The sequence below is a fragment of the Calypte anna genome, chromosome Z (assembly GCF_003957555.1).
Source record: "Calypte anna isolate BGI_N300 chromosome Z, bCalAnn1_v1.p, whole genome shotgun sequence".
NCBI classification, from domain to species: domain Eukaryota; kingdom Metazoa; phylum Chordata; class Aves; order Apodiformes; family Trochilidae; genus Calypte; species Calypte anna.
The window spans coordinates 11,250,906-11,278,547 of NC_044274.1; the positions used below are offsets into that span (position 1 = coordinate 11,250,906).

Below are 27,642 nucleotides of genomic sequence, written 5' to 3' on the forward strand. Positions count from 1 at the left end.
ACTCCTGCGTCCTCCTGAGCACCTCTGGGGTCAGGCCGGCCTTCAGGCCAGCCTTGTGCACTCTGGCTGAGCCCATGGATCCACCCTGGTGTCGGATCTGAGGCTCCTGGGGAGCCGAGGGTAGAGACGCAAAGACCCCCCTGGACGGGGCGACACCGATCCCCCAGGGAAGGGACCTCCGGGGGCTGACAGGGACACCCGGATCCCAGCGGGGCGGGGAGACACGGAGCCTCTGGGTGTGGAACACGGACCCCTCCGGGACTGGGACACAGGAAGCCCCAGGGTGGTTTCCCGGTCCCAGAGCGCGACCCGGGACCGGCTCCGCACCGACCCCCGCCACGCGCCTTCACCCCTCCCGCCCCGGCCGCGCCCTTGGACACGCCCCCTCCGGACTCTCCGCCAATGGGAGGTGCGCACGCTCCCTGCCCGGCCAATGAGCTTGCGTTCTCCGGGAAGTGTTTACAGTTTCCATGGAGACGGAGCCGGTTTCAACCTGCGCATGCGCGATGGAGCCGGGAGGGCGGCGGCGATGGGGGATCGATGCCCCCCGAGGGTGCGGCTGGACCAGGGGTTCGGGAGCGGGGGTTAATGAGGGAGTGTAGGGCCCTAGGGAGACATGTTGGGGAGGTAGCGGCCTGGGGAATATTAAGGGGATAGGGGCACACAAGAAGATGGGGCGTGTCCGGGGTCTTGAAGGAGGTGGTGTCTGGGGAGGAGGTAGGGGGGATGAGCCTGGGAAGGGGTGCAGAGCCCCGGGATGAGACGCGGGGAAGGGGGCAGGGGGAGTACCGGGGGCACAGCCCGGTGGGGGAGGTCTTGGGGGGGAGGGAATGTTGCTGGAGGAGGGGGGCAGGGGGAAATAGGGGATATACAGAGGGAAGTGCAGACCCAGCAACAGACACTGCTTCCATCCCCTAAAGGGAAAGAAGTCCCTTGTACCCTGCCCCAGGGTGGGGGTGGCATCATGGTATCTCCAGTCTCAGGGCTCTGCCCATGCTGGTGGAGGATGGGGACATAGCAGGAAGTGTGGGGCTGAAGGATGTGCCCCACTGCCTTTCCTCATGGACTGTTCCCACTTGCAGGGTGGCTCTGACAGGACAAGTGCCTCCTGTGTACTCTGAGGAGAGGCCACCATGCACGGTCAGGTTCCAGAGTGATGTCCTCCCACCCGAAATGCCCCCAGAGACGTCCCTATGCCACAGCGGTGAGACACCGATGGCCGTGACCGAGATGCCCCATGAGGTGTCAACCACAGCCGAGGTGCCCCAGGAGATGCTGTCTGCTCCAGCTGAGCTGCCCACCGAGGCCTTGCCAGCTGTGCCCAGTGCAGTCCCACCTGTGGAGGCTGGGAAAGACCCCTGCGAGGGTGAGCTACCACCCTGCCCTGAGAAGATAGAGATTCGTCCCTGTGAGGTGCGCTGCCTTGAAGTACTGGTGGAGCCCAAGAAGACTGTGCCCAGGGGGAGCTGCTTGATCCACAACTGGCAGGAGGAGGTAACCCCACCATCACATGGAGGGCCATAAGGGCAAAATGTGCCTCAAAACCCACCCCACTGCATCCCACATGCTGATTCCCCCCATTCCTGGGAAGCCCCTCTCTTTAAATAGCTGCCCTTGGCTGAGCTGGAGCTCCCTGGATGACCTTGAGCCCATTGGGATGGGAAAGAGATGAATTCAGTAACACAAAAGGCAGGAGCAGGCATGTGGGGAGGCTTTGGGAGGAGAGCCAGGACCTGGCTGCTGGTCTGGTGGGTGCCAGGTGCTGCAGCCCATCGTGGGGGTGCAGGGATGTCTGCTTCAGTGACCCAGGCTGGAGGGGACACAGATCACAGCCTGGGTACAGCAGTTTGTTCAAGTGCCATAATAGCCTGGAGCCAGCTTGGGCACTCAGAGGGTCGCAGCACTTCTCTGGCTTCCCTGGTATGCCAACTGGAGGGACTGTCCTCCCTTTTTGCAGCCTGTGTCTCTGATGCTGCTCTAAGGGCTTTTGTCAGTCACCTGCCTGCCTCAGGTATGGGGCAATGCCCCCAGCTTGAAGACTTTCATCAGGAGGAGGTGACTCACCCCCACCTCCCCACAGCCCCGTGGGACTATCAAAAGCCTAAAAGCTGGGAGCGGGCACAGGGCACTGCAGAGTGGACTCCTGACCCCTTCCTGCAGCCCCTACTGTCTGTCCTCAGAGAGCCACGAACCACCTGGACTTTGTGCCAGACCAGGAAGAGGGCAGTGAGGGTTTCATCTTCCGGCATGGGCACCGTGGGCTGCTGGTCCCACACTCACCTCCCTGGCCCACCACCCCCATCTCCACCATGAAGGATCACTACCGCCCACCACACAGTGTGCTGATGCTGGGGCAAGGTGAGGCTGAGCCCTCCCCCCAGGCTCTGTGGCCCTCAAAAAGGCAGCGGGGGATCTCAGCTGCAGGGCTGATGGCAACTTCTCCCCTGCAGGGCAGCGGGAAGCCATGATGCAGTCCGTGCTCTACCAAAAATACAGGCAAGCTTGAGCCCGTGTGCCACCACACACCCCTGGAGCCATGCTCTGTGGAGGAAGGGGTGCCTGCCCAGGGTTGGGGGGGGAACCCAGAGCTAAGGGATGTGGGATTTGCTCTGCTGGTAGGAAGGAGATGACGGAGGAGACCTGTCCCTCCCAGGTGCCCAAGGAGTCGGCTTCCACCAGGCACCAGGACCACCCCACTGAGGGCTGCCAGCTCACATCACTGCCCCCCACCCAGGTACAGCCCTTCTCCCCCTTACTCCCCTCCCCACCCCCCCCAGCTTGTGGCAGCCCCCAGGAAACACACAAGGTGCCCATGTTTGTCCCCATGTCAGGCTTGCCCACTGACACATTGCTTTCCTCCTCAGCCCCACAAATACTACACGGAGCAGCCCCTCAGCTTCTGGCTGGAGCATGCCCGCAGACTGCCTGTAAGCTCCCCTACACCCTGCCCTGATGGCACCCGGGGGACTTGACTGCTGACAGGGACCTCTCTGCTTCCCTCCTCTCCAGAGTGTCTCCAGCATCCGCAGCGGGGACAGTCCCTTTCGGAGGAATGCTTCCTTCTCCACCCCCATCACCGAGTCCTTGGAGCAACCCCTGTCCTGTGCCCCCCGGAGCAGTCGGTTCTGGCCCCACAAGTAATAAAAAGGAAGAGGACACAAGGTGTCCCAGTATCCCTACCCTACCCCAGCGCTGTCATCAGCTGTGTTCTTGGCATCCCAGACCCCATGAGGCCATGAGGTACAGGTGTGGGGACAGTCTCCAGCCCCTCTGCAAGTCACTGCTGCCCCCCAAAATGCAACACCCCCAAGCCTCCCTCCTTGGGCATGGAAGGAGAGCCCCTGGCCACAGTCCCATCCTCTGGGAAGAGCCAGGAGAATGACACGCTGCCCATGTCCCTGTCCCCAGCCACAGGTGGGTTCCAGTAAGAGGCATTGGCAATGTGGCCAGAGGATGAGTTCAGAGGAATACACTGCAGCCCTTGTGCCAAAGCAAACCCCACTGTAGCAGCCTCACCTCCCTGACACCTCGCCAGCTGCCCAGCCTCAGGCTCCCCCATGCCCAGACCCCTGCCCCATAATACAGCCAGACCCTGGGGGTGAGATCCTTCGGGATGCTCTGGGCAGCTGTCCGTAGCCTAGGCTGAGTTTGATGTTTGGGTTCTTCCCCCACTGGCCCTGGCTCCCCACCCTGCTTGTTGCTTTGAAGCAGAGGTCGGGGCACAGGCAGGTTTGGGGAAGTTTGTATTTCAACAAAATAGTTTGCAGCGACTCCTATATTTACACCCGAAGGTGGAGTGAAGGGCGAAAGTATTTACATATATTGGTGGAGCTATATACAGGGGAAGGGAAGGCTGGAGTCGGGGTGGGGGGAGCCGCAGCATTGAAGCCTGCCCTGGCCAAGGGGTAAATCCCAGCAGAAGCCCCCAGTTTCACACACCCTCCCCATGGAGAGAGGGTGATGTGGGCACAACTTCTGTCGGGGGCCAGGTACTGAAAAGAGATGGCAAAGTGCCCTGTGGGGCAGCCAGGCCCCAGGATCGGCTCAGAGCCAGCTGAGCCACAGGGGAGAGAGCAAGGAGGGGCTGGATTCCAGAGGCTGGGGAGGATATGGGGTCCCCCAGGCTGGATTGGGGTTGGTTCTCCATATCCAGCAGAGGCTGTGGTGGGGAGGTGGGCTTTGCTGGTGCTAATGGAGGGGGGCAGGCGTGCTGTGGCCACTGGCCCCCATCCCATGCCCAAACCCTGCTGAAGCAGGGGGGGTTTGCAGGGGTGGTGAGGGGTCTGTGGTGATGGGAGGGTGCAGGTATATCCCCGGGGACCAGGTGCTGGGGAGAATGGTGGCCCCATTGAAGCTGTGCCATCAGATTCAGATGACTTTGGGGTCTTTCCTCTCGCCCAGCAGCCAGTAGGTCCTCATCTTTCCCTTACCCTGGGGGGCAAAGGAGGGTGGTGAGACTCCTCCCACCCTGGGACTTCTCTTTGGTCACTGTCCCCAGCATTGAGGGTGATGGGCACATTCCCAGCCCCAGCCCACCCACCACAGCACTAAGGGCTGTCACCCCACCGGGGTTCCCATGCCCTCACCTTCATCTCCACATCCCCACGCAGCTCCAGGTCAAAGCAGCCAAACTCATCCAGGACTTCCTTGGTAGTCGATGAAACATGGATCTTCAGGGCTGGGTGACACAGAGGGACAGAAGGAACATGTCTGGGCACAGGAGCAAGGCACAGCCCTTGGCTCCAGACCCCAGTAGCCAGTCCCATGTCTCACCCTGGCCGTTGGACTCCATGCGGGACGCGGTGTTCACCGTGTCCCCGAACAGGCAGTACCGCGGCATCTTCAGACCCACAACTCCAGCACACACGGGACCTGTGGGCACAGAGATGCCTGGGGCTGCTGCAGTGTGGGGGAGAGGGGGAGCACCCCCCCAGCCGGTGCAGGGGGCTCACCGGTGTGTACGCCGATGCGGAGGTGGAGCTGGTCATTGGGACGGTGCCGGATCTTGAAGGTTTTGACAGCCTCGAGCAAGGCCAGGGCCATGCGGACGATCTCGCGGGCGTGCAGCTTCCCGTTGCGCACCGGCAGCCCCGACACCACCATGTAGGCATCCCCAATGGTCTCCACCTGCAGGGGTCAGGGGAGCAGGTACACCCCAGGCTCCTCGCTGCCCACATCACTTTGGGGGAGCTGTGCTTTCTCACACAATCCCCCCCCAACCCCTCAATCTCACCTTGTAGACGTCAAAGTTGTCAATGATGGCATCGAAGCAAGTGTAGAGATCGTTCAGCAGCGTCACAACCTAGATGGAGCAAGGGTGAGTGTGAGGGTGGGAGTGGGTGTGTGCTCTCAGCCCCTGTGACAGCTCTGCCAAGGGATGAAGCCCCCCACCAGGCCTGCAGGGAGGCTGTCCCTGCTCTTACCTGCATGGGGGTGCTCTCTGCTGAGAGGGCAGTGAAGCCCACGATGTCGCTGAAGTAGATGGTGACACTGTCAAAAGCCTCAGCCCGCACCGTCTCCCCACGCTTCAGCTGCTCTGCCACCGAGCTGGTGAGGACATGGGGGAATGGTGGTGGGCTCCTACCCCAAACTTCCTGTCCCCCCGGCATCCCTTGCCCTACATCAACCAGCAAGGGACCCCAAGCTTGCATGACAGCAGGTGGACACTGACCCCACACCAGCCCCCAGACCCACACACTCCCATCTCTCCCCATCTCACTGGGGCAGAATCTGGTAGAGGAGGTTCTCTGCCTTGCGTTTCTCCTCCAGGTAGGCCTGTGTCCGCTCCTCCACCAGCTTCTCCAGGTTGTTGGCGTACTGCTCCATGCGCGACAGCAGGTTGTCCAGGATGCTGGTGCTGCCCTCCCTGCCGGGATGCAGGCAGCCGGCATTGCAGGAAGAAGTGCCCCCCCAACCACTGAACCCCATGGCTGTCCCCACTCTAGGGACACTTTCCCCTGCTCGCCAGCCACCCACTTGTTGAATCTACGGATGAAGATCTTGATCTGGCTGAAGTCAGGGCGCTCAGCTGGCTCCTGGGCCCAGCAGCGCTCCATCAGCACTGCCAGCTCCTCGCTGTGCACCCCGATGTCGATGGAGGGGCGGAAGAAGGGCTTCTGGCTGTTACGCACCTTCTGCACGATCTCTGCCAAGGAGGTGGATGATGGTGAAGCACCAGACCTCCCACGCAGGGACAGGACCACCCTGCACCTGCTCCCTCCTCTCACCTTTGGGGCTCAGGTCCATGCCCTCGATGTAGAAGGGGCCGTTACGCAGGGCGACCTCCTGCACGATGATGCCAAAGCTGTAGACATCGGCTTTCTGCATGCCTGGGGTGGGTAGTCGACCCTTTTGCAGCAGCTCCGGAGCTGTCCACAGCTTCTCTGGTGGGACACAGCCATGGGGTGGTGAGGCAAGGCCACCCTGTCCCCCCGGTCCCCAGCGGTGGGCACTCACTGGCATAGAGGGCATGTGTGTCCTCGCCGTCGCAGGGCGAGCGGAAACTGGCCAGACCATAGTCAGTGATCTTCAGCACGAAGCGACTGTCCACCACACAGTTGGATGACTTGAGGCTGCCGTGGTGGCCGATGATGCTGTTGTGCAGGAAGGCCATTCCCTAGGACAGCAGGAGGTAGTAAAGCTGGCATCCCACAGCAACCTCCCCCAGCCCCTCGTGCCCCTCACTTGGGTACCTTGACGATGTCATTGATGAGGGAGTAGCGAAACATCCAGTCCAGGTTGATGCTCTCATTCTCCAGGACATCCTGAGACAGTACATTGAGTGGACCCCATCAGGGACTCAGGGGATGGTGGCATCAGCACCAGCCTCCACCTTAGTAGTCAGCTACTATCAATGACCCAGCTGGGGGGGCTCTATGGCACCCGCCCTGTCCCCTACACTGGAGTGGCCACCAGCATCAATATCCCTGTTGTCAAATGGATGTCAGCATCCCTGGGATGTCAAACCCAGCCCAAACGGATCACCTAGAGGGATCACCCTGGTGCCCTCAAGTCTTCCCTACCTGCAGGCTGCCCCGTGGGCAGTACTCAGTGACAATGCAGATGTTGGGGGGATCGATGCATGCCCCGATGAAGCGAGTCAGGTGGTTGAACTGTATGTCTCGCATCTAGAGGTGAAAGTGGAGCCCAGATGATGCTGAAGTCGGGGAGTGGGGGGGATATACTGCTACTCCCACCAGCTCCCCTCTACTGCCACAACCAGCTCCTGCACCCCCAGGCAGGGTGCCCACCTCACCTCAGACCCCAAACCTACATGTTTCAGCTCGAAGAGCACCTGCCGCGTCAGCTCGATGCGCTTCTTGTTGATGTGCTTGATGGCCACCACGTTGCCCTGGGGTGCCAGGGAGGAGCAATAGGTCAGCACCCACTGGGCAGACTTGGGGAGGCGGTGGGAGGGTGCTGGCATCCCACAGGGTGGGGGTGCAGCCAAGGGAGAGCACCCCTATAGGGCTGAGAGGGGTTTGAAGAAACCCCTCAGCTTCCCACCTGCCACACTGACCTTGAAATGTCCGGTGTTGGCAAAGATCTGGTACTTGCCATGGGTGGTCATCAAGGAGCCGTAGCTGGAGCCACGCTGCGGGGAAGGAGGAGGTGAGGGATGGGGACCCCAGGGAGATGGGTGTCAGGGACCAATAGAGCTGGGCAAGGACACCCAGGGTTGTGCAGGGGCTGGTGCACGACAGGTTCTACAGTGTCAGGAGAAGCTCTGCATGCTGTGTAAGGTAGGCAAAGTCCATAGGGTGAGGCACAGTGGGCTGCAGGGGATGTAGTGGGGTGTAGGGGATAAATGAGGTATGGCTGTGTAAGAATGGAGGGTCACATAGAGGCTTGATGAGGCTTGAGAGAGCATGGCTCTGTAGGGGATAGATGTAATGGGGCTGTGGCTGTGCAGGGGAGGGAAGGATGTTGTCTCACCAGCGACAGGGTGAGCCGGCTGCCTGCTGCCTTGTGATACCGTTCAGGGCTCCCGAACTGCAGCTCATCCCAGCGGATCCTCCACAGCATGCTGGCAAGTTCCTTCTCCAACATCAGCTTCCTGTGGGGCACACAGGGGTCAGACCCCCACTCTGCCCCGCACATGCCCAGGCTGAGGATCCCCCATCCCTGACTGACCTGAAGATAAGGAAGCTGGAGATTCCAAACATGACGAAGGTGAGGCCGGTGCCCAAGGCCACGATGGCCAGCATGGAAAGGGGGGCTGCAGGCAGGAAGCAGTGTCAACATGGCATGGTTGGCCAGGGGTACAAGGCTGCCACACACCCACAGGGAAGGGTGCTGGGGAACGAGGGACATAGGGACCTGGTATACCCACTTTTATCACAGGAGGGATCATCCACATCAAAGACACAGGGTGGGTTGTCCAAGGGAGGGGCCCCCTTCACCCAGGGGATGGGACGTCCCAGCCAGTGGATCTGCTTCTCCACACCCGAGTAGTGTCCCACCACCTACAGCAGAGAGAGCTGAGGCCCCCCCAGCCCCCAGCATCCCATTCCCCAGCCCCAGCTGCTGGCAGAATCCCGGTGCCAGCCCCCACCTCATACTGCCCACTCTCAGGGTCACTCATGGCCCATAGGTTGAAGTCAGTGTCTCGGTCGTTGTTGCTGTCCATGCTCACGAGCCCTGTCACCCCTGTGGCAGAAAAAAGACCCAGGTGAGATGGGTAGTGGGTTTCACCACCCTCACAGCTCCCCCAGCCACCTCCAACCCCACCCTTACCCTGGAACTTGCGGTCCCGCATCTTCTCGATGATGTGTGTGGCATTTTTCTTGGAGCCCCCCTCCCTCAGGGTCTCGTTCAGCACCATGGCGTACAGCAGCATTCCATCATAGAAACACCCTGCTACCAGGTTCATCTGCCAGGAAAAGGACCTCAGTGCACATGTGGCCATACCCATGGGGGTACCCCAGCCACAAGACCCTCCACACTGGGGTCATACATCCAGACATGGTCCCACAGCCCCACACCAGGGCCAAGCACCCACCCTGCAGGGATGGCCCTGGCCCCTCAGCCTTGCCCATGTGTGTGTCATCCTGGTGAGGTGCCACAGCTCCATGGGGAGCATCCCCACCACCCCATCATGCTGGATGATGCTCTCACCAGGGAGTAGTTGAGCTGCACCCCAAATTTCTGCTTGGCTCGCAGGATGAGCTGGGTTTGGAAGTGCTGGTACTCAGGGTTTTGGGGCTCATAGTAGGTGATCACCAGCACCATCTGCAATCAAGCACAGCAACCTGCTTCATGCCCTCAGGCCAGGCTGGGGAGGTCCTTGTCCCCATCCCCAGGCACGTGGGTGCATCTCACCTGGAAAGCCTCACGAAGTCCTGAGTCCTGGCCCGGGCTCTGCTGCCAGGGCTTGAAGGAGTCACGGGAAGAGTCACCCCGCAGGCTCTCCCCAAAAACATCCAGGTAGAAGAAGACATAGTCGCCATTAGTGAGGTTCTCCCGCTGTGCCAGCTGCATGATCTGCCGCAGCATCTCGGGTGGCCCACAGAGATAAACCACTGCCAGTGAAATAAGGGGGGTCACAAGGATGATACCACCCCACCCTATGGCACCCCAGAGATATAAACCACTGCCTGTGAGATGAGAGGGTCACAGGGATGATGCAACCCCACCCCATGGCACCCCACAGAGATACACCACTGCTGGTGAGACATAGGGTCAGGGGGATTATGTCACCCCATGCCACGGCAGCCCACAAGAGACACACCACTGCTGGTGGGATGAAGGGTGCCATGGGGATGATGACACCCCACCCCAGGGCGGTCCACTCAGGTGTGGGGTGGGATGCTTTGCCTTGGGGTGATGAAGCAGAGCAACCTGGGGGGCATGCTCAGCAGCTGTGGGGAGGATCGAGTGGGTGGATGGGGCAGCTTTTGGCTCCCCACCTTCTCATGCCATGTGTCCCAACAGCCACAGAGCCTGCTCAGCCCCACCGCCCTTGCTGGCCCTGACCCACTCTTGGGCTGAAGGAGGAAAGGAGAAGAGGGGAACCATTGCTCCAAGATACAAAGCAGACACCCACGCACAGCCCCCATGCAGACTGCTCCGATGAAACCACCCGAGGGAATCAAGGCAACAGCTCCCTGCCTGCTCCCTGCCAGACCCAGCCAGGGGAATGGGGGTGGGGCAGGGACGGGAGGGGTGTCGGGCCATGAGCCGGCGGCCCCTGGGGTATGGACAAACCCATGTTTGGGTTCGTGGCCGGCCGGCCGTGCGGCAGGAATGTGCAGGTTCCTGGATTCCAGCACCTTCTGCGGGCTGCCGGCGCTAATTGGAAACAGAGCATCTCGCTGGTGTGACCCAGGCAGAAAGAGGGTGCCGAGACCCTGGCCGGCTGCCCTGCCTGCCTGCACCCACAGCGGAGGGCTTGGCCAGCCCTGATGGAATGCCCACCTGGGTGGTGCACGGGGATGGCATAGGTCTAGCAATAGGGCACCACAGGCTATGGGGATAGGAGTCCAAGAGAGTCCCAAACCCCCCTGAGCAGGGGCCCTCCTCGCCCTTGCTGAGGATCCTGCCACTGCCTCCTCCCTCCCCCCGGAAAACCAGGGCCCCCGCTCCAGCCAGCCTGGCTGGGAACCCAGGATTGAGCAATGGAGGAGGCGGCCGGCAGTGGAGGAATGTCACGCTTGGGCACTGGCCCCACTGAGCAGCCCTTCTGCATAGGGCCAGATCCCAAGTACAGGGAGGGCTGGCTGCAGCAAGGAAGCCCTGTGCCCTAGGATGGGGTCCCTGCACCCTGGGACGGGCTTCTTTTTCCCTGAGATGGGGTCACCACTCCCTGGGATGAGGTCTCTGAGCTTTGGGATAGGGTGACTGCTGCCAGGATGAGGTCCTGGATAGGGTCCTTGCTCTCCAGGATAGGGTCTCTGTGCCCTGGGATGGGGTTCCTGCTGCTCAGAATGGGGTCTCTGTATCTTAGGACGGAGTCCCTGCTCACTGGGATGGGGTCCCTGCTCCCCAGGATGGGGGTTCCTGCTCCCCAGGGTGGGGTCCCTGCTGCTGGCAGGCAGTGAGCCACAAAGATGGCAGGGAAACAAATCCACAGTGATGTGGAGAGCTGCTCTTGGGCACGAGGGAGAGGGAAATCACAGCAGTTCAGGCTGTGGATGAGCAAAAGCTCTTTTCAGGGTTAGAAATGGTTTCCCTCTGTGTGCTGCAATACCTCAAACAAAAACTTTCTGCCTCCCCTCTCCACTAGTCCCGTACCCAGAAATGTGCCATCCCCAAATTTCTCAGCCGGGATGGTCAGCTCAGCACCTCCCCAGCACACGGAGGATGGAGGACCTCCCCATGGGGACACAGCATGGGACCCTCCCTGCCCCATCGCAGGCGCCAGGAAAAAGGCAGTCAGCAGCACGGCAGGGGCTGGGGAGCCTCAACAGCTGGTGGCAGATGGTGGGACACCCCCAGCAGCCGCCACCGTGGTGGCAGGAGCCTGCCTGGTCAAAGGCCACCGAGAGAGGGGATCAATGGCGCCTGGACGGCTCCCCAGGGACCGGCTGCAGGAGCTGCGCAGCAGGGAAGGGTCAACACTCTGTAATGCTGGCAGCTGCCTCCAGCTGGCAGCCTCCTGCGTGGCCAGCGGCACCCCGGCTCGCTCATAAACCCCACCGGCGGGTCAGCGAATGGCCAGAAACAGCCACAGCATCACCGAGGACAAAAGGAATGGGGTTCTGCAAGGCTGAGGTACGCACAGCCCCCAGGCAGTTGTTTAAGGGGTGCTTGTGATGTGGGAGACAGAGTGTGCGCTCCTGGGGGGTGGGAAGGACCCCAAGCGTGAAGATGGGACAGCAGAACTGCCTGACCCTTGCTCGATGGAATAAAGAGAGAGCAAAGCCCAGTTTTGGGCAGCAAATCCCTGTGAGTCCCAGTTTCAAGAAGCCCCACCAGCATAGGGCATCCCACACCCTGTGGGGTTGGAGGGGTGAGGACTAAAGGCACTCCCCTCCTGGCAGCAGCACCCAGCCATCTCCCCAGGCAGGGGACCTGGGCTTTGCAGGCAGATGCTCTGTTAATTCCCTCAACTGCAGCTCTAATTATATCAGTGCTTTTGCAAGTGGCAGGAGAGACGTGGGCCCCTGCACGTCGCCCAGACACCAGTGAGGGGGGCAATGGGAAATGCAAGGTGGCCATACATGGGATAGGGCAATGCACCCCCATGCCTGCTCTTTATAGCCACGGACGTTGGGCATCAGCAGCTTCAGGGATACACAGTGGGGCAGGAAAGTGGCTTTCCCCAGGAATGGTTTACTGAACTCCTGCCCACCACCTTGGAAAAGGAAAATGACACCAAAAGGGATCCGTTGCAGGGCATGGACACAGCTGTGGCCGCAGACGAAGCTCCTGCTTTCCTCTTCACACCCTGCCACGCAGAGACTGGGACTACTGGGACAGCCTCATAGGGTCTCCACTTTCTGCCCCACACCCCCTGGTTAGGAAAGCACCTAACACAAGCATCACAGCCCTGAGAATCCACACCCATGTGGCCAAGCATTCAGCCCCACACCCTGCCCTGTCTCTGGGTTGTGGTCAGAGGGGTTGAACCACCCCCACATACCAGCTCCAAAGGCTCCCAGGTATCTGCCCATGCCTGGCTTCCTCCCCTGGCCCCTGTCAGCTGCAAGCCCCTGCTTGCACCAGGAGGGATCAATTCCCATCGAGGTGATTTATAGTACCAAGCCAGAAACATTGTTGGGAATCGCTGATTTTAGTCTTTTTCCCTGCACGGTCCTTTGCCCCTCATCCCACAGGAAACTCCACACCCCACAGCTGGTGATGGTGTACACAAGGAGCTTCCATCCCAGGCCTTTAGCCAAGCAAATGAGAGGGGCAGCCACAAGCTGCTCAGCTCCTGCAGCCCATCATGGGATACCCAGCCATACAGACCCAGGCCCACCAGCCTCAGTCCTGGGACAATGTGGTCCAGCACCCCAAAGTACCCCAGCTACGTGCCCCCAGTCTGGTCCTACACATCCTTGGCTATTTCTCCCACTGGCCCATCTGGCTCCACTTGTCCCAGCTCGATGCCCTTCTTAATGACACAGCATCTCAGGATCCATTAAGAAGCACCACAGAGCGGCTGGCTCCAGGATCGATAAACCCCGCTCATCAATAATGAAAGAGCATCAGGCTGCCCTTGCTCTCCAGCTGCCTCCGTAAGCCCCTCCATTTCCTCCCACTCCCAATATAGCCACTCTCCCTGGGGCACAGAATTCATTTATGCCTCCATCAGCAGGGTGGGGCAATCCCCAGCTCCCTCCCTGGGGATAAGCACACCCAGGTGCCAGGCTAGGGGGGCTCTGCCCAAGCACGGCAAGGCCCCCTCAGCATGTCAGCACCAGGCTGCTCCAGGCACACAAACACAGTCAGCACTGCCCTTCAGACAGCCACGTCCACACCATCACCTCTGAGGAGGTGGCTGGGTCCTGCTTGCCCCTGGGGATGCCCTGATCGTCCTAATGCAGAGGGCAGAGTGGCTCCAGCACCCCTCACACCACACATCCCACTGAGGTGAGGGGCTGTGCCACCTCTCCCACAGCACAGGGTGACCAGACAGGGGGACCCGCTAGCTCCCACCCTTACCCTGGGCCCCCTCACTGACACTGGGGTGTCCCCAGTACTGCCTTGTCTGTCTCCTGTGCATCCACCCTGTGTAGGTTCCACTGCTCCCCCATCCCTACCATGACCAAATGAGCCCACCCTTTGCTGTGCCCTATACACAAGATGCTTTGCCCACCCCTCCCCATACCCCACACGAGATACAGTGTGCCCCCATCCCCTCATCATGACCCACACAGGTCCCGCTTCACACCTTGCCTTACCCCATAGTGGCCCCACTGTCTCCTCGCCTCCCTCACTGCACCCTACACAAGTCTGTCAGACCCTCAATGTGCTCCACAAAGGTGCCACTGTGTCCTCGGCCCCTTGCTGTGCCCCACAAAGGTGCCACTGTGTCCTCAGCCCCTTGCTGTGCCTCTCTCAGCTCCTACCATACGCCTTGCCCCGTGCAATATCCTACTCGGGTCCCACTGCTGCCTCCCCCCCCGAAGCATATCACTGCACCCCCAGCCCCTTGCAGTACCCCCTGTGTCCCTCATTGCACCCTCATACCCTCGCTGCAGCCCATATGTGTCCTATGGTACTCCAGCCCCTTGATGCACCCAGTGCGTGCCCCATTGCACCCCTGTCCCCTCATTGCACCCCACGGGTCCCCACCACACCTCTGTCCCCTCATTGCACCCCATACAGATCCCACCACACTACCAGCCCCCCACGGAGCCTCACAGGGATCCCACCGCACCCCCAGCCCTTCACCACCCTACACAGGAGATTTTACATCTTACCCTTTCTGAGCCCTGCGCGGTTCCCCCGCGGGCACCCCCCTCCTCCTCGCCCCCCCGCCCCTCCTCTCCCGTGGGCGCTCAGCTCTGTCCCCCGCGGCCCCCCCCCACCCCCGGGCACTCAGCCCTGTCCCCCGTTCGGTCCGTCCTCGCCGGGCCCTCAGTCCCAGCGCTGTCCTACACCCTCGGGCTCCCAGCCCCACGGGGTCCGTCCTCCCCCTCCCCCCTCTGCCTCCTCTGCCCCACGCACCGCGCCCGTTGGCTTTGATGAAGTGTACGGCGGTGTCGGGGCCGCCCTCGTCGGGGGAGTAGATGTGATGTCGGACGGTGAGGTTGCTGCCGTCCTGTAGCTCCTGGTAGACCCCCTCGACGGTGAAGTAGTAGGGACGGTCATCGGTCTTGCGGTCCACGTAGAGAAGAACGGCGCGAGCGCTCCAGTTGAAGTGGGCGTGGAGGTGGGAGACGAAGGCACCCAGTTTAGGGGCCGAGGGCCCGGTACGCACCGTCGTGCTGTAATGCTCCCGTTTGCGGCTGAAGCCGGCCGCCACCGCCCCGCCGGTGATGAGGGGCAGCCGCCAGTGCGAGGCGAAGCGCCCCACGGAAGCAGCGGGGTAGACGCATCCCGGCCCGAAAAGGACGTCGGGGTCGTGGTAGAGCTTCAGGTCCACGGCATTTAGTGGTGCCACGTACTCGGAGCAAGCGCCTTCCAGCTCCGAGCTCATGAACTCCAAGCGCACGGAGAAAGGCCGGGGCAGGAGCGGCGGCTCCCCTCGCTCCAGGGCTTCCAGCGCCAGGCTCAGCGCCGGCCCCACTCGCGGCCAAGCCCACGCGTAGCTCACGTTGCGCTCCGGCAGGACCACCGCCACCGTCAAGTTGGCGACCGTCCCGTCGGGGGTCGCCGCCCGCTTCCCCCCTCCCACCCACCCGCCTGTTCCCGCCGCCGCTACCAGGACCGGCAGCAGCGGCGGCAGCAGCAGCAGCAGCGGCAGCCGAGGAGCCATGGGCCGCGCTGGCTCCTCCGCCCCGGCCGCCGCCCGCTGCTCCTGCGCCCCCGCCGCGCCCCCGCCCCGCCGCCTGCTCCCTCCCCCACCTCCCCACAGACCCCCCCCGCGGCACCGCCCCGGGCCGGCCAGCGCCCTCTGCTGCCGCCCCGCCCCGACGGCAGCGGGATGGGCGGCACCGAGCAGCGGGAGGGTCCTCAGAGACGAGGAGACTGGGGGGGGTCGCGGGGAGCGGGGAGTGCCAGTGCGGCGGGGGATTGGGGAGGGGAGGTGTGGGTTACAGCATGAGTCCGGTGGAGGGGTTGGGAAGGTTTTCTAGGGTCGCCAGTGGGAGGTTAGGGAGGGGGCTCTCCAGGTCTGGTAGTCTCTAGTTGGTTGTGGTTGGGGAGGGTTGCTTGGGTTTTCGGGGGTCGCAGTAGGAGGGCAGGGGGATGCTCGTCTCCTGGGTGTGCCCCGTGGAAAGGCTCTGGAGTCCCCATTGGGGGGTTAGCGAGGGAGCGGTGTTCCTAGGGAGGGGGCAAGGGAGGGGGATAGTGGAACGGGGGTGAGGGATTGGGGTCTGCCGGAGTTCTATGGGGGTCACAGTAGGAGTGTATCGGGCGTGCTCCCCTTCTGTGTGTGCCCGGTAGAGGGGTCGGGGGGGACGAGGAGGGGTCTAGGGACCCCTGTGGTAGGGGGCTCTCCTGGTCTGGCAGCCTCCATTTGGCAGGGGTTGGGGAGAGCTGCTTAGGTTTTGGGGGATCCCGGTGAGAGAGGACACCTAGGTTTGGGTTGTGCCCAGCAGGAGGGAGATTGAGGAAGGAGCACCTCGGTTCTAAGGTGGGGTCCAGTGAGGAGGGGTCAGGAGAGGGCACGTGGGGCACCTCACTGGCTGGGGATCAAGGAGGGGACACCCTGTCCTGAGGTGTCCACCAAGGGCTGGGGAAGGCTCCAGTAAATGGGGTTCAGGGTGTCTGTGTGATGGGTCACTGGCGAAGGGGTGCCCTTGGAGGGGTCTCCACACTGAGGGGTAGGGGGTTACTGGGCTGTGGGGTGGCAGCCAGCTGATAGAGAAGATGCTGGGGGCAAAGGGTGAGTGTCTTTGGGAATTTGGGGTGCAGGGGGGAATTTGAGGAGTTGGTCTTGGAGAAGAGGGATGCTCTGAGAATCTAGATGTCCCTGTCACCCAGGACATCCACTCCCTATCAGTGGAGGATGCAAATGGGGAGCTATGGACAGGGATCTGGTGTCTCTGCTGGCAGAGGGGCTGAGGAGAGGGGATGCCGGGGGGCTGGGGACAGCAGGCATGTCACCATTGCATGTTTTAAGGCTCCAAGCCTCTTTGGGCCTGCGTAGAGGTGGGGTGGGGAGGTGAATGCTCTGAGGGGAACAGAGAGGCCAGGACCCAGCCCGTGGAGCACAGAGGGGCTGGCGGTGGGGCAGGGAGCCCTGCACAGCGTCAAACCCCTCCCCTGCACCCCCTAGGATGCCGTGGAGCTGGCATAACCCGATCTCCGTGGATTTGGGGAAGAACCCGAGGGGGTGCCAGCCCCGAGGGGATGCCAGCCCCGGCTGCCATGGGGGTTGCCCCAGCCCGGGGTTACACACAGAGGTGCCCTGTGTTTGCAGAGGGGGCCTCGGTGGGGCGGGGGGGGGTCTTGGCGGGGGCAGCGTGCTTGCGGTACATTCCTCGCATTCCCAGCCTGCTGCCTACTGCTGTCGAGCGGGGGTGGGGTGTGGGTGTGGGGTGTGGGGTGTTGAAGGGCTCAAAGCTATGGGGGGTGGCAAAAGGAGGAAGTGCTGGAGGAGTCCCGGGGCTGAACAGGAACCCCACGGGTCTTGTGGGTGCCACCGACCCTGGAAGGTGTTGCAGAGATGGGATGTGTGAGGGATGCTGTGCTGAGCAGCGGGCAGGAGATCCTTGTCCTCTCCCAGGATTAGGGGCAGGCGGGCATGGGATCCCCAGGTGCTCCAGCATGGGCTCCTCTGCAGATGGGGCTGCCTGAAATCACAGCCCCTCTCGTTGTCCCTGCAGGTGTCCCTACCATGCGTGACATGTCCTTCACGTTGTCATGGGGTCGTGGAGCTGGGCTCGCTCAGCCCAGCACAACCTGAGCTGGGGGGATTGGGTTGCCAGCTATAAATACCCCAGTGAGTGTGGAGACAACAGCAGTGCCCGGGCCGAAGGACAGTGGAGTCCATCCAGCAGCGAATACAGGCATGAAATGAGAAGCTGGGAAGATCAGGAAGAGCTTCCCCATGGGATGTGGAGCTGAGCAGGCTGGTGGTTCCACCAGCCTCTGCAAAATCACCCCTGCTGCTGGGGAGCACTCATGGTGCCCAGTCCTGAGCCCCCTGTGTAGCATCAGATCAAAAAGTGTAACCCCAGGGCTAGTGTTCTGAGCCATGGTGGCATCTGTGAGCCTTGGGGCTGGGGTTGTTTAGGCCAGGGTGCAAAGGGACTGGCAGCACCCTGGGTGGGGGAAGTCTTCTCTGACCTGCCAGTGGAGGAAACAAACCCGGGAAATTAAATTAAAATAAAGAAAAAAAGAATATGTGGGAGGAAAAAAAGCACAAGGGGGTGGAAGGAGCGTGGGGGGACTTGCCACAGGTGGGGTGAGGTGCATGAGGTGCTTTATGCGGGGGGGACTGAGGTGCTGGAGCACCCCGTGTTTGCCATCGCATGCCAGCAGAGGGGGCCCGGTCACTGTCACCGGTTCACCACACGCTGTGTACCGTTCACCGGATGCTGTACACCCCTACCACCGGGGACACCGGCTACAAACCTGCCATGTGTGTCCCAGGCTGCTCGAACACCCAGGCAGCTGGAGGGCAACTGGGGCATCTGTTCCAGCTCTGCGTCCCTTGTGTGACCAGGGCATCCCTCCACAAAGTGCACATGGGGAGAGGAGCCAAGGTGGGGTTAGGGTCTGAAGGGGCTTGGTACTCCTGCTGTCCCACAGCCTGCTCCTTAAAACACTCAGGGCTGAGGCTAACCATGATTTGGGGTTTTTGTAACTCCATCTCCCCTTCTCTACCCCCATGTGTCATACTGAGTTTGTCTTTCTGCACTTGGCATCCCAGGTCACTTGGAGCTGACAAGTTTTCTTTCCGTGGGGCTGCACCCACTGTCCTGGTCCTGGAAGTCTGTGGTGGCCTGTGGAAGTTCCTAGTGGTTTGTGGTGGTCCATGGTAGTCTATGGTGATCCATGATGGTCCATGGTCTATGACAATCCAGGGTGGTCCATGACAGTTCGTGTCTATGGTTTTCTATGGCCCTCTATGTCAGTCCACAGAGGTCTATGGCAAACTGTGATGGTCCACGGTGGATTGCGCTGATCCATGGTGGTCCACAGTGGTCTGTGGCAGTCCCTGCTCTGTACCAGAGCATAGTGAGCACCAAGGGCACAGCTCTGCCCACCTGCCCTGTGGAGCTCATGCACATGAACTTGTTTTCTAGGTTCCCATCAGGCAAAACCGAGCCCCAGGTCCCCAAAGCTGATGATTGTTTAATTGCTAAGAAATGTTTTTCCACCTCCTGGAGTGCAGCAATGCAAGCTAGTGTGCTGCAGGGCCCTGCCAAGATCCTTCACCTCTGCACTGAGAGTGGGGCCAGAAACCTGTCAGCCCTGGGAGGTGTCTGTAAAGGGAGCAGCAAGCACTGCAGTGGGTGTGTACAGCATGGTCAGCTCCGATGGGGATGGGTGGATGGGCCCTGTGGCCACCACTGTGCCTGAGCATCTGTCACTGGGGCATCCCTGGTGCTGCAGGAGCTCAGCACCTCCAAATGCCACCCTATCCCAATGGGAAAGGAACGTTCCCAGGGCAAAGAAGGCTTTGGTTAGGTGGGCATGAAGCACATGGCATTGGGCACAGGCACACAAGGGTGATCTTTGCACATATAGGATTCTGACAAGCTTGAAGGGCTTCTTGTCCAGGTTTGGGGTTTTTGTGCCAACAGCAGAACAAATGGAGCAAATAGCAACAGCTATTTGTCTACCTCCATTTTGGAGAAGGGGCTGTCCCAGTGTGTTCATGGGTTCAGTCTTCAGCCCTCTGTGCCCCAGACCCACTGCAAGGCCCTAACAGTGTCTTTGCAGGGTCCCAAGACAGGACATATCACCCATGTGCCCCCTCATATTTACACTGCCCTTTCTCAGCTGGGGACAGTAGCTGCATTTCTTTCCCCTCAATCAGCTCTGAGGCACTCAGGCTGGATATGAGGAGTCCCAAACCCATGCCAGGTGGGTCTCTTCCACCATGAAGCCACCATCCTTTTCCTGTAGCATGTCTCTAAAGCAGGACAGAACCTCAAGGTGCTCCCATAGGTGCCAACACACAGCCTGTGGTGTATTGGGGTGATGCAGGGTGGAGGGGGAATCTGTCTTCTTGGCTACAAACAGAGGCCAGAGAAGATCTGTGGGATCCATCCAGGAAACAGAAAGCTCCTGTGTCTCCTGGTACTATCCCTGTTCCTGCATTGCACTGAAGCACAGTGAAGAAAGCACCTCTGTGAGTCCCCAGTGTCTCCCCAGCAGGTACCAGACCATTTACATACTGGTGTCAGCTCTGGTGGCAAAGCACTGATATGGCAAAGACCCCACCAGTGGAAACCTGCCCTAGATGGCTTCTCCATCAGGGGTGCCTGGACGCCTGACCATCTGAGTAGGTCCCCATACCCAACAGGCATGTGGCACTTTTTTTGGCCAGCGTGGCTCCTGCGTGGCCCAGGCATGATCTCCCAGGCTTATTTCTGACTCACAGGACAGGAAACGTTTTGGGGTTTCAGCCGAGCTGGATAATGTGCTCATTTCCTAGTGCCGACTACAAAGCACCTGCTCCAGGGGATTTATGGAGTGCCAGCCTCTTGCACTCATGGCGCAGCTACCCGCCCGGATGTTTTTATTTTCCTGGGATGGCCAGAGAGTGCCAAGGCCTGTTTTCCTAAACACCTTGCACCCTCCTGGTATGTTGCCTTAAGGGGACCCTGGGCAGAGCCACAGGCTGCAGCACACCTAGGGTGCTGGGGTACCCCAGGTGCCAGGGCAGCAGGGACGAGTGGCTAACCCAGCAGTGCCAAAACCTGGCCTGGCACAGAGCAGCCACAGCTGAGATGAACATCCTGGGAGAGTGCTAAAGGATGGCGGAGCAGGGTGGAGCACAGGGGGTGAGCAAGGGAGGATGAGACTGTGTGAGAGAGGGCAAGGGAGCCTGGGGGAGCCGTGGCGTGGGGCTGCACAGACCATGGAGCCTGGGCAGACACCAGCTGTGGGGAAGAGGCACCCAGCTTGGGGTTTCTAGGTACCCAAAGACACCATCACAATAGAGACCTCATCCCACAGACATGATACAATAGCACACTCCATCCTGCATGAGACCCCATCCCACAGCTGGGGACCTACAGATGTACTGCAGCAGACCCCCTCCCATGGCTGGAGACCCATGGATGCCATCCCAGAACAGATGCCATTCCATGGCCAGGGACTCACAGACACTATCCCATTAGAGACCCCATCACACACCTGGTGACACACCATCACCTTGCCACAGCAAACCTCAGTCGATGGATGGGGAAACAGACACTATCTGACCTGGGCTAGTAGAGGTCCTGCAAAACACTCTGCCCAGTCTTTGGGGTGGAAACATCTCTCCTCTGCGAGGAGGGTTGAGGGGTGAGTGCTGGGGCTGGGGACACTGGTGGGACCAGCAGGGCAGGACAGCATATCACCCAGCCCACACTCCTCTTGTGGCACCAAGCACCCTCCAGCAGGCAGCGAGCATACAGAGTAAGAGGACACCAAGGTTTTCATCGTGTCCTCCCCACCTTGGTTCCTTTCTGGAGCAACAGCTTCATTGCTTTAGTCCTGGTAGGGCCAGTTCTGATCCCACCTGTAGTACCAGTCCCTGGGGATTCTGCAGTCGAAGCATCTACAAGTCACTGGGAGAGAAGACCTGACCACATCTTGCAGCAACCCCAGGGCCTGAGGCAGCACTGGGACAGCTTGGCCCAGTGATAAGTTGGGGTTTGATGTTTTTTTTGCTGTTTAGAGAGAAAATAAATTGCTTGTGGGGAGCAGGAGCCAAGCTCCCCAGTGCCTAAAACAGCAATCACAGCACTTCCTTGGATTTATGGTGTTTGCTTTCACAATGCCAGCCGGGATCCTGTTTGCTTCCTGCTCTGCAGCTGCAGTCCCAGCTCAGGAGATTCAGGTTTTATAACACCCCTGGATCCTGCTGATGGCAGCTTATCCAGAATCATTTACTACCCCCACACACACCTCCTTCAGGGTTGCAGAGATTTGATCACCCCATCCCTGCATTCACCTGCTTGAGCAGTCACCTCTGCCTGTCCACTGGGCTTGTTCTCCAGGGCTTGAACAGCAGCCCTGTGGAGGGAGCACGCAATATTTGCTGGGGGAAGAGCCCAGGGATGCTGTGCCCTAGGTGGGATGCAGCATGCATCTCTTCTCAGGCCCACATGCCTTCCCAGGACCAGGCTCTTTATCCTGGGAGGATGCTGAGACACGTCTCAGGGTCCTGGGATGCTCAAGCCTGGTGACTGCTCCTCACTGGCATGCCTGGCCATACAGTCTCTGCTTGATAAATTATTGAGACTGAACATAGAGTGCAGCAATTCTTCCAGCCCCTACATCCCTTCTGTGGCTCTTCACCAGCTCTCAGTTTTCCCCTCAAGATGCAAGCACCCAAGCCATCTGCCCCCTTTCACCCCCTGTGGCAAAACCTCCTCTGGGATGCACTGGCTAGCACAGCCAGCTCCTTCAGCTATAGCATCCCACGGGTACCTGAGCTGAAGCTCCTGTGCATTGAGTCCATCTCCAGCTGCTGATTTCCAAGCTATATGGTCCCTTCCCTACAAGCCAAACCAAAATACTCCAGAACCCCCATGGGGGTGTGTGGTGTGGTCAGGTGTGTGCCTGGGGATGCAAAGAGCAAGGAAGGACAGCAGTGAGGAGGTGGAAGTGTGGGACTGACAGGCTGTGGGGAACAAACAACCCCATTCCCTGACACATGAGGGTCCTTCACCAGTTTGGTTCCCTTGCAACACAGTGAGGTGTGCCCTGACTCCCTTTCCCCCTCCTCCTCTGTGCTTACCCAGAAAACTGCTTTGACTAAATACCCAAAGGCTGCAAGTCAGCTGGTAACCTTAACCCTCTCTTTGGGAAACCAGCATGGCTGAGCTACAGAAATCCCAGGAATGTCTCCATGTCTCCACAGCGGAGCAGGGGCTGTGTCCATTTGTGTGGTAGAGAGATGTGCTCTCTCCAGATTTTCAGCACCCTTCTGGAAGCCCCACTAAATCAGGTGGGCCTCCAAGTGAAACCCACCACTTTTGTGTAATGTTTGCTGCACTCAGTGATGAAACTCAGTGATGGATTATTTCATTGTGGTTACTAGTATGCCAGGCTTCTTTTTTCAGACTCACAATAGGAATATTAATCTACTGCTCCAACGATGAGCGCTTTTATCCTCCTTATATAGTAACAACTCTACACAAAAGGCTGAGTTTCATTTTTCATTAATACACTTCACCCCCCAGCTCACCGCCCCACAGTTGGCAGGTTATTCATGAGTGCTCTGAGCTTCTCTGATTTATATTCTGCCTTTTCCAATTGATCCCACCCTCACTGCCATCCAGCCACACTGCCTGGGGGGCACAGCATCATGTAGGGCTCTACATGATGGTTGGGGTAATTCTACAAGAGGCAAAGGAGATGCGAAGTCAGGGCTGCTCCCTCGGAGGCAACAGCACAAGATGCAGGATGGGGATGCAGAGGGATGGAGAGGGGGCCTGGAGCAGCACAAAGGAACTGTGCCTTCAAAATCAAAGGTGTTGAATCCAAAGCAGATAAAAGGAAGCAGTTTGGTTCTTTCTTTCTTCCTTTCTTTCTTTCTTTCTTTCTTTCTTTCTTTCTTTCTTTCTTTCTTTCTTTCTTTCTTTCTTTCTTTCTTTCTTTCTTTCTTTCTTTCTTTCTTTCTTTCTTTCTTTCTTTCTTTCTTTCTTTCTTTCTTTTCTTTCTTTCTTTCTTTCTTTCTTTCTTTCTTTCTTTCTTTCTTTCTTTCTTTCTTCTTTCTTTCTTTCTTTCTTTCTTTCTTTCTTTCTTTCTTTCTTTCTTTCTTTCTTTCTTTCTTTCTTCTTTCTTTCTTTCTTTCTTTCTTTCTTTCTTTCTTTCTTTCTTTCTTTCTTTTCTTTCTTTCTTTCTTTCTTTCTTTCTTTTCTTTCTTCTTTCTTTCTTTCTTTCTTTCTTTCTTTCTTTCTTTCTTCTTTCTTTCTTTCTTTCTTTCTTTCTTCTTTCTTTCTTTCTTTCTTTCTTTCTTTCTTTCTTTCTTTCTTTCTTTCTTTCTTTCTTTCTTTCTTTCTTTCTTTCTTTCTTTCTTTCTTTCTTTCTTTCTTTCTTTCTTTCTTTCTTTCTTTCTTTCTTTCTTTCTTTCTTTCTTTCTTTCTTTCTTTCTTTCTTTCTTTCTTTCTTTCTTCTTTCTTTCTTTCTTTCTTTCTTCTTCTTTCTTTCTTTCTTTTCTTTCTTTCTTTCTTTCTTTTCTTTCTTTCTTTCTTTCTTTCTTCTTTCTTTCTTCTTCTCCTTCTTCCCTTCCTTCCTTTCTTCCTTTCTTCCTTTCTTCCTTTCTTCCTTTCTTCCTTTCTTCCTTTCTTCCTTTTTTTTTTTTTTTTTTTTTTTTTTTTGTCACCCCGTGCTTAATTAAGCTGCAACAGGAAAACATTCAGGCCAAAATTCGGCAGGATTCAAGGAGGGATTGGGCATTTATGGGGATAACAAAAATATGCCGCTATAATAGCAGATGCCAACACAAATTCTGGAAGGGATATTAAGCCTCACGTGTCAGGGTGTAAACCTATCCCAGACTCTCAGAAACCAGGGAGCTTAGTGCAGAGGCAGATGACCCACCTACGCTACTGCTGCCACTGCTGCCAGCAGGGCCCCACGCTGGCTGAGCCACCAGCTGGACTGTCCCTGGAGGCCCATTTCCTGCTGCCGGTAGCATCTCTGAGGAGGGATGTTAATTTCTCTTGGCAATCCAGCCCTTCATTCGTATCCCCTCAGGGCCCTGTGGGTTCTCACCTCCCATACCTTGCTCATCTGCTGACTTCGCTGGCTGATAACAGCCTTATCACTTCATCCCTCTGTGTAAGGATCTGTGCAGACCACAGGCACATCCCTAGGTGGTGCAGCATCTTACCATCGTTTTGTGCTTCCAGCCAAGTCCTTCATTCCCCTCTGAGGTCACTTGTTGCCCTAGTGCACCTTTACCTCCTGATTCATCCCGCCTGTTCCCTGTTTCTCCTGTGACTGTTCTCCAGCCTCTGGAGGGGGCTGCTCAGCTTTGGCATCTCACGGGTGCTGCATGTACTCAGGCAGAGCCTCACTTTCATGGTCACTGCTCAGATGAGCACTGCTGATCGTGCCTTTTGCAGAACTTTTCTCACTCAGCCCACATCAGTGGCCATTGATGCACTGCCTCCTCTTGGCCAAAAAACCCAAATTGTCACCACCAGCCTACACGTGGCCATAAGCCTGGCATGGCTGCAGCCCAGAGGTGACTCTGCTGTGCCACAGTAGCCAGGAGCTGGGCACGAGCACCTCCGTCCCAACCAAGTTTGGTGCCACTGCATCCCATGCTGCCTGGTGCAAACAGGACAGCTCTGCCATTCCAGTCCCTGCAAGATGGAATGCTCCCGAACACTCAGCTGTTTTGAAGGATCAGCTCAACATGACCAAAGTGGAGCCTGGAGCTCTCCTGGTCATGGGCCAGGGACTCCTCTGTTTGCCACTTGCATGTTCACCACGCTGCCGAGGGCAACCCTGCTGGGGTCCCTTGGATCTCCCTCTCTGCGGAGCCTTGCACCCACAGGGGCTTCCAACTGGAGACATTTCTGGAGGGCATGAATCAGCTTTTCACAGCTTGTTAAAAATCTTGATCCTACCTCTTGTTTTCATGCCTTTCAAATCAGGAAATGAGTTTTACAACTTTTCCAGTGGGGCACAGCTGGTGGCCAGGGTCGTAAAGCTGAACTTTATAAATATCTCTTGTTGAGATCAGAAGAGCATTAAAAAGGCAGAGAGAGAGAGAGACAGGGGAAAGGAGGAAAGGCAATAGAGAAGCAAGACAACCTCAGTGAAGAAGCCCAGCTCAATACCAGCCATAGCCATGAGAGTGCAGAAGATGGGGTATGCTTGGGGTGGCCTTTTCCTGCTGCTCTCCCTCCTTCTCCAGCTGTCGGGCTCCCAGGCCAAATGCTACTTCCAGGCTAAAGGTAAGTGGGGAGGTGAGCTGGGAAGATGCTGATGGGAAGAGGAGGCCTCAGCTTTCCCCAGGACAGGAGGGCTGTGCCCTTTGTGCTTGAGAAGCATGGAAGGGAGCTAAGCTCAGGAGCATGGTCATGGGCCAATGATGAGTGGAAGGAGCAGTATATAAACCACAGAACAGTTCCTCAGGGCTCTGGGTGAGAAACAGCTCACTGGGCCGTGAAAAGCTCCTTGCAGGAGCCAAGAGTGCAGGACTAGCAGCACAGGGGAGAGGGCTGCCTGTCTTCCCTCCCCTGCATCCTTCCAGGGATGCAGAGGTGCTCAGTTTCTGAGGGGTGTGGAATACATCCTCTCCTGGGAAGCAAGAGCCATTTGTTTCTGTCCCCTAGGGTAGTGAGGAGAGCCACTGGGCTCAGCTAGGAGAGGAGAGATGGGAGCATCACCCTTAGCAGATGCCTGGGGAGCTCTTACTGCAGGGGGGGACAGAGAGGCCACCTCTACCTGTTTTCTGTACCAAAGGACGGGTGGGAAGTCACGTCCATCCTGTTGCCTCTTTGAGGGCAGAGGGTTGCCCAGGAGGCTCCCAGCACAGATCCCAATGCAGGCCCACATGTGCTCATCATTTCCTTTGCAGCTCCCTGTGAGTATGAGGGAAAGGAGTTCTCCCTGGGGGAGTCGTGGCTGAGCACCAACTGCCTGCTCTGCACCTGCCTGCACCCCGTCGGTGTGGGCTGCTGCGAGACGTGAGTGATGGGTGCTGGGGCTGGGGGTGGGATGCTGACAATGACCCTGCCCTGCCACTGAACCTCTGTGCCCACCATGGCCAGGAGGTTGTGTGGGTTCTGGTGTCTGCAAACACAGTGCAGACAACATCAGAGACCCAGCGGGCTGTGTGTGGGGTGCCAGGAGCTGGGGGACAAGGTGAGCAGGAGCCCACTAGGGTGCTGAGGGTGCTGGGGTGAGTTGGGGGGACAGAGGTGTCTCAGCACAGCAAGGTACCAGGAGCAGTGGTCCAGTTTGCTCAAGCTATCCCAGGAGACACCCCGCCTTCGGGGGGCTGGCAGTGCAGGAAGCCACCCAGCCCTGCCAGGAAGCCCCCATCAGCATGGACCAGTAAGAACTGACAATACTGTGGTCTTCTCCTGCAGCACCCAGCACCCCATCGACTTCCCTGACTGGTGTGAGGCTCACTATGACTCTCAGACCTGCCAGATCTCCGTGGTGCAGAAGGCCAACCCCAGCCTGCCCTGTGTGAAGAGCCTGGAGCACGAGTGGGGCTCATCTGGCACCCCTGAGCCACTCATCAACAAGGTGCTGGGCATGGGGCTGAGCAGATAGAGGCTCGGTGGCACCCCCTGCCCCCTGCGTCTCCCTCCTGCCTCCAGAGCACACCTCCCGCATGCTCCAGACCTGCCCCATCCCGTAGAGATGTCACTGCTGGCATCTTTGAGAGAAACCACTATCCACACACTGTGGTTATCAATTAACATTTACACCCCAGCACTGCCATGGTACAGCTTTGCTTCTGCCTTCAGCTTCCCAGTCCAGACCAGGGCCCTCCTCCCCATGCAGTGTGGGAAGGTGGATGCCACAGGATCTCTTTCCAGGTGGGCAGAAAAACGCCAGCTGCTGAAGAAAGGGGTACAGAATCGGATCAACCTGCAGCCTTGTACTCCCACAGCCAGCCTCAAGCTAAGCAGCTCCCTCCATGCTTCTGCATGGCAGCTGGTGGGAACTCTCTGGGGAGCACCACAGCCTTTCATGCAGAACCCATGCACCCCAAACAGCCCCTCCCCAGTCCCAGAGCACAAGAGGCACAACACACCTCTGGAACCACTAATGCCTCTGCTACCACAGCTCCCAGGGCTGGAAGAGGTCCCTGGCACTGCAGGCCAGCTCTGGGCAACACTGCAACAGAGCCAGCCCAGGATGGGCTGCAGAGCTGGAAGGAACCCCTAGAAGATGTCCCCAGGGAGGTCCCCATCCCACCTTCATGGGAGTGGGGAGGGGTGGGTG

At 58.5% G+C, this 27,642-nt stretch overlaps 3 protein-coding genes across 3 annotated transcripts; 2 read left to right on the forward strand and 1 right to left on the reverse strand.

Annotated features, from left to right (window-relative positions):
- Window positions 1–506: 506 nt before the first annotated feature.
- On the forward strand, window positions 507–3,163 carry SPAG8 (sperm associated antigen 8). The gene is made up of 7 exons (XM_030466851.1): window positions 507–553; window positions 1,083–1,494; window positions 2,181–2,358; window positions 2,451–2,496; window positions 2,620–2,734; window positions 2,865–2,927; window positions 3,010–3,163. The coding sequence occupies exons 1-7, from the start codon at window positions 507–509 to the stop codon at window positions 3,139–3,141; spliced, it is 993 nt and encodes a 330-aa protein (XP_030322711.1). The 3' UTR covers window positions 3,142–3,163.
- Window positions 3,164–4,235: 1,072 nt separating this feature from the next.
- Window positions 4,236–15,367, reverse strand: NPR2 (natriuretic peptide receptor 2). Its single transcript, XM_030467684.1, has 22 exons — window positions 14,617–15,367; window positions 9,322–9,521; window positions 9,118–9,231; window positions 8,737–8,872; window positions 8,555–8,649; window positions 8,333–8,465; window positions 8,134–8,218; window positions 7,936–8,056; window positions 7,520–7,594; window positions 7,274–7,351; window positions 7,023–7,127; window positions 6,693–6,764; window positions 6,457–6,616; window positions 6,228–6,383; window positions 5,977–6,145; window positions 5,720–5,866; window positions 5,424–5,547; window positions 5,234–5,302; window positions 4,953–5,127; window positions 4,774–4,872; window positions 4,587–4,678; window positions 4,236–4,431 (listed from the first exon to the last, which is right to left on the reverse strand). The coding sequence occupies exons 1-22, from the start codon at window positions 15,365–15,367 to the stop codon at window positions 4,369–4,371; spliced, it is 3,219 nt and encodes a 1,072-aa protein (XP_030323544.1). The 3' UTR covers window positions 4,236–4,368.
- On the forward strand, window positions 15,366–26,964 carry MSMP (microseminoprotein, prostate associated). The gene is made up of 4 exons (XM_030466852.1): window positions 15,366–15,639; window positions 25,521–25,634; window positions 26,261–26,369; window positions 26,775–26,964. The coding sequence occupies exons 1-4, from the start codon at window positions 15,366–15,368 to the stop codon at window positions 26,962–26,964; spliced, it is 687 nt and encodes a 228-aa protein (XP_030322712.1).
- Window positions 26,965–27,642: the final 678 nt, after the last annotated feature.